This window comes from Notothenia coriiceps, unplaced genomic scaffold, assembly GCF_000735185.1.
Source record: "Notothenia coriiceps isolate Sejong01 unplaced genomic scaffold, NC01 NC01_scaffold00038192, whole genome shotgun sequence".
NCBI classification, from domain to species: Eukaryota; Metazoa; Chordata; class Actinopteri; order Perciformes; family Nototheniidae; genus Notothenia; species Notothenia coriiceps.
This window is the reverse complement of record NW_011370893.1, coordinates 1-5,861: the sequence shown is the minus strand read 5'-3', so window position 1 is coordinate 5,861 and position 5,861 is coordinate 1. Positions and strand designations below refer to the sequence as shown.

Below are 5,861 nucleotides of genomic sequence, written 5' to 3'. Positions count from 1 at the left end.
ATGATGTATTTATTGAACCAACAATTGACTTCACATGAAACTAAAACAAATGAATGATTATAACAGAAATGGGAATCATAGTGGATTCACACTGCACAACCAGCAGTCAGGCTGCAGATCATTCAACAGGAACCCCAACACTTTAAGAACAAGCTGCTCACAGACAGGGCGCCCTCTTGTGGCAGCACATGCTCTAAATATTGAGAGATGTATGTAAATAAAACAAAGGATGACACAAAAACAATGTAGGTGCCGTTAAGTAGTGTCAGTGACTGACTGATTAACACAAGTCCATGAACATGAGCACACTTATTCAACTCAGAAGCACGGAGTAATTTGCAATACTGTCTATTCTGATAATATAAAAACAAATCAAACGTTCAAACAATACCCCCTGTCCTGGTGAGCTCCCCTTTATCGTCTTCCCTGCTCCCCTGCACCACCCAGTCGTTCAGGAGAATATTACAACAGATTAACAAATAAACAATACAGATAAAATGGCTGCAACAAAGAAGATGTATTTATGATCACTCACTGAAACTTGGCTGATCCCCAAACAACATGTCAGTTTAAATGAGTCATAGTCAACTCCTCTATTTGTGTTACACAGACAGGGGGATCGGAATACATACACACCTTTACACCCACTTATATGTGTGTCGGACACAACTATACATATATACACATTTAGAGGCAAATGTAGTGCTTTAAACAGATAAAGCCATTATCGTGGGTGACTTCATATTCATGTTGACAATATTAATGATAGCCTTACTATTTAATTTAACTCTCTATTAAACACATGTAAAATGTGTGGTATCTGCCTATATAAATCATTTTTGATTGATTATTTGTACATTTTCCGTAGCAGGATTGATTTCATACATTTATTTACTCACTGAAAAGCACAACATGTTATAAAGACGCACCTACACCAACTGATCTGTACTTTACCGAAGATATTTTACTTGAATCTTAAGTCCATAAAACAGACAACGTTTAATCTGCACCTTGAGGTTTTGTTCAACTATTGAATATTACAAAGTAAAACATTCTACTACATCTGGTTAAACAACATAATGCATAGACACAAAACTAAGGGTTATAAAAAATACTCACAAAGTGGAAATGTCTCAATGAGTGCTAGTTCTTTCTGAGTGGCTTAGATTGGACCCTGTTTGAGAATTATCATCCGGAAATCTGCTGTTCAATGAAGAGGACGTGATGCTCTATCGGCTGACGTGATGATGATCATGAGCAGTGTTTCCGCCAGGGGGCCTTCTTGCCGTCATTTGACGCCCTTATTCAGCTCGGGACGCCCTGAACGCGAGCCGAGGGCGTCCAAAAATATTAATAATTCGAGAGAAAAACGAGAGTTTTTATCGCTAGAAATTACGAAAAGGAAAAAGGACATCCCGCTGTTGGAGGGGCCAAGGAGTCTGGTGGGATTCTTTTCGGAGTATTGAAGATCGTTTCCCCAACATCGAAGGTACCTGCTACAGGACAACATGGAACGTGCGCGATTTGGAGGCGATGAGCGGTGCTAGTGGAGCACGCGCTTGAGCTGCGAGACCCAGAGCCTCGCAGCGGCGAAACTGAGGCTCCTAGGTAAACTGTGGTAACATGAAGACCCGTTTGGGAGCCGACACAGCCGTCGCTTTAAGAGAGCCGAGCCAAATGATCCGGCTCACTAAAGCAAAAAGACAGTAATTATAAGGGACGGCCTTATAGATACTGATATAGATAAAACAACCCCCTCCCCCCCCGCTCTCGGAGTGGACGCCCTCTCAGCCCTCGTCTTGCGGAAACACTGATCATGAGTCAGTATGAAGATCATTGGATGGTGCACTTGCTTTTGTCTTTCAGTTCTAATTCAAGGCTTTTCTTCACGTGTTCTCTTTCCCGCAAGCGCCTGCACATATCATGGTTTTCTTCAGCTTGTTTTCTGGCTTCCTTTTCATATTTCAGACACATTTTGACCAGTTCTTTTTGAAAGTTTTCCTCCATTACTTTTTTCTTCCTCTCTTTTTCTCTTCTTAGTTTTCCTAATTTTTCTTTTCCCTGCTCGTACTCTTCTTGCAACTTTTGAAGTCTTGTTTGCTCCTCTTGTCGTCTCTTTTCATTTTCTTCTTGTTGTTTGATCCGCTCTGCTTTTCTCTTCTTCTCCCATTCTTCCTTTTGCTTTTTGATCTCTTTGTTGTGCTCTCTTTCCCCGCCATGTTTTTGCTCCCATTCCTTTAGTTGAATTTCTTCCTGCCTTTTCTTCTCCTCCTCCTCTTTCATTCTCTTCTCCTCATCTCTCCTTCTCTCATCTCGTTCCTTGGTGATATTTTCCTCCATTTCTATAAGCTGTTTGGCTCTCTGCTCACTTTCATCTCTCTCTTGTTTCATTCTTCTCATCCATGTTTCCATTTCCTCCTTGTGTTTTCGTTGCAGCTCCTCCCTCTCTCTCTGCATTTCTTCTTCCTTCTCCTTCAGGATCTTCTCCACTTCCTTCTTTATGGCCGCCTCGGCCTCTTGAAACATCTCTGAGGTGAAGCAGCTGCCGCCATTTTCCTTCAGCATGTTGTTGGTCTTCTCCATCAGCTCTCTGACTTGCCTGCGGTCGGTCTGATCTCTGTTATTGAAGACTTGGTATCTCCCTCCACAGTCATTTATCAGTTTGTTCCAAAAGGTCATCAGATTGTATGTAACTCTCTATTGTTTGTTCCTCAGATCATCTCCTCTGGTGAATATAGGGATGATGAAATCTCCAGATCTCTTGCCAAAAATGTTTTGATCAGTTCCACAGTGTCTTTTTCCTCCTGGGTAAATCGTCCGATCGACAGCACCAGTAAGAACACATGAGGTCCAGGAGACAACAAGCTGATGCATTTCACCATCTCCTCTTGAACTTCATCATTGGACAGTGTTGTGTCAAACAGACCGGGGGTGTCCACCACAGCGACAGGACGTCCATCAATCTCTCCTGTTGCTTTCTTGCAAAGCCTGGTCACTGACTTTGAGCTGAGAGTTGATTGAAAATATTTTCCGCCCAAAATGGTGTTTCCAGTTGCACTCTTCCCACTGCCAGTCTTCCCAATCAGCACCATCCTGAGACACTCTCTGTTCTGACTTTCATCATCATCTCCCTCCTGACTTTTCTTTCTAACGTCTTGCAGTTCAGCTTTAAGTCTTCTGATAGTGTTATCCAGCTCTACAACCTTCTCCATCTGAGCCTTGGTAAACATGTCCTTTGTAAAGCTCATAGATCCTGTACCTCTCATCTCTTGCACAGCATCCAACAGCTCTGGGATCTGCTGCTGGTCCTTGATGTTGAGAACAACATGTCTTCCTCCACATCTCTGACGGAGCTCCTGGAGGTCCTTGTTCTCCTTTAGTAAGTTAACAACAGCTGGAGCTGTAGGATCTGACTCCACAGTGGACAGAATCAAGGTGAAGTCGTTGACTCGAGAGCTGAATGTGTTCTGGAGGGTCTCTAACTCTCCCTTGTCTTCATCAGTGAGGGGACCCACAGGTAGGACCAGGATGAAGGCATGGACGCCTTCAGGATCACAGAGGGAGATACACCTGAATGATTCCTCCATCACTTCCTCCTGAGGTGTTCCACACAAAGCAGGGAGCTCCACCAGGGAAACCCTTAGTCCACACACCTCTCCCTGATGTTTGACACACTCTGAGGAGTTGGAGACTGAAGGAAGCTCTCTCTGACCAAAAATGGCCTCGGCTGCTGAAGCTTTCCCTGCTCCTTTCCTCCCACACAGAACCAGGTTTAAAGCTGGTTTGGCCTCAGACACTGAAAAGGAAAACACATAATTAGAAAAACTACCCTTCAACAAAAAACTTAATTGGGTAATTAACCAATGAAAGAGTAATATATTTTAAAGTAAATGTGTCAGCTGTTATCTTGAACCGAGCAAAATCAACAGAGAGCTTGCATACATACAGTATACATTAAATAAAACAACCCTCAATCTACAAAACTGTGAATTTAGATGTTAATTTACATAAAATAATGTTGACTCAGTTCTGTTAAACTTACTGGAAGGTGGCAGTAATCCATAGCTGCTCCTCCGCTTCACAGGTTGCAAATCTTCTGACACTAAAATAAATCAGAACATTCACAACATATTTGATGAATACTTGAGGAAGGAATGGTTGTTCTTTTTAAATGACTTATGTTACAATAAACAGCAGATTCACATAAATGTTACTAAAGTACAGAGGTTATCATTCTTTATATTAATTAACAATAATACATTCTGAACTCACCTGTTGATGCTGTCGCCATAATGTCACTGCAGGATAAATCTACTTGAGCTGGAAACCAAATGCTTGGTTGAAGAACCTAGGGAGAGGAGATGTAAATGTGTCAGACTCTCAGTTCATAACAGAAATAAAGTCTACTCATAGTCTACTCTTTGTATATAAAATCAAGTTAATCAAGTTTGAAAATAGGTTTGCTGTTAATTTGACAAAACAAAACACTTTCTTAACAATCTGTGTTTTAGAGACAAAAACTATTTTCGAATACTGGGAAATAACTACTTTATGTTTCTATAAACTGTATTTAAGTGATAAGAAGTTTGGTATAATCATTAGGTTTCACGATGAGTTTGTTTTTAAAAATATGGTGATGTTAGTGATACAAAGTTAATGTGTTACTAAGGGTGGAAAAAGCTGCAACTCGGATCAGGTTTTTATAGCTGTCGTAATGCTTATCAAAAAGGTTTTAACTTTCTTGTTTGAACTTCAGACTCCAATCTTATCATTTATAGTTATAGAACAATAAAACACATGAATACGTTTCTCAGTCCCACTACATTTCAAACACAGTCGCCCCAAAAATTATTTTGATTCCTTGCAAAAATGAATATATTCCTTTAAGCTCTGCTGTACTAATGTGGTGACTTTACAAACAGTGATTCTGCTGCAGCTAATCACCTGAGTAGTACATGTACCTCAGGGTTAGTAACAGTCATTACACTACATTACACATGTCCTTTGTTAGACAATTTTATCCAAAGAGACTTACACACATTCAATACTGTGGAAAATCCCCACAGGAGCAATTTGGGGTGAAGTGGCCAGGTACACAACGACATGCTGAAAGTGGGGATGGAACCAGTGCTCCCCTGATCAGAAGATCAACACACTAAACAACTGAGCCTCCCCTAGTCTTTACTCAACCAACTAAGAATGACTTCTTTCTTACAATTATACACTTTAGTTTTTTTAGTTTATTCAATTAATAATTCAGGTGTGTCTACTCACCAGGTGAGATCCTCTTTGCTTCCATCCGTGAAATGTCAAACTCTGCAATGAAGCCGAACTTGAGACGACCTTTGCTCTCAGACTGAGCTGAGCACGTTATAAACTTCTGTCCGCTTAGTTAATATTTAACAATCACAGTTTTATATAATTATACTATACTGTCTGCTGGAGGTATAAAATATGATCACAGATAACAATTCTATGTGTAGCCTCTCTAGTCTCACAACAAGAACAGAGGCACTAACATCTACCTAGGTCCGAATAGTTGTATGCCGTGAATAACTCTGGGAAGAGTTAGATTTAGTTTAATATTTTACAATTGTATTGCAGAAACATACATCAACATTCAGATTAAATTGTGCCCACAATGTGAAAATAAATGTAAAATAAAGAATAGAGCTCTTTAACATACAAATAAAAGTACTCCTTTCTATCATGAATCTTATAATCATCTTTAGTTAGCACGTTTCTACAATTTAAACTAGAAACTAAAGCATATTTCATTTATAATTAAATGATTTACTTTAATCACCAATGTGTATTTTAACTTGTGATACATAACTTGTATTTTCAACCAACACATCTTA

The 5,861-nt window shown here is 39.9% G+C and overlaps 1 protein-coding gene across 1 annotated transcript; it reads right to left on the bottom strand.

The window, feature by feature from the left end:
• Positions 1 to 1,166: 1,166 nt before the first annotated feature.
• On the bottom strand, positions 1,167 to 4,345 carry LOC104968015 (GTPase IMAP family member 8-like). Its single transcript, XM_010797551.1, is given in 5 exon segments — positions 1,167 to 1,248; positions 1,812 to 2,771; positions 2,774 to 3,796; positions 4,043 to 4,102; positions 4,273 to 4,345. Coding segments are annotated over 4 exon segments (2,040 nt in total). The 5' UTR covers positions 4,292 to 4,345; the 3' UTR covers positions 1,167 to 1,248; positions 1,812 to 1,833.
• Between the last annotated feature and the right edge of the window lie 1,516 nt (positions 4,346 to 5,861).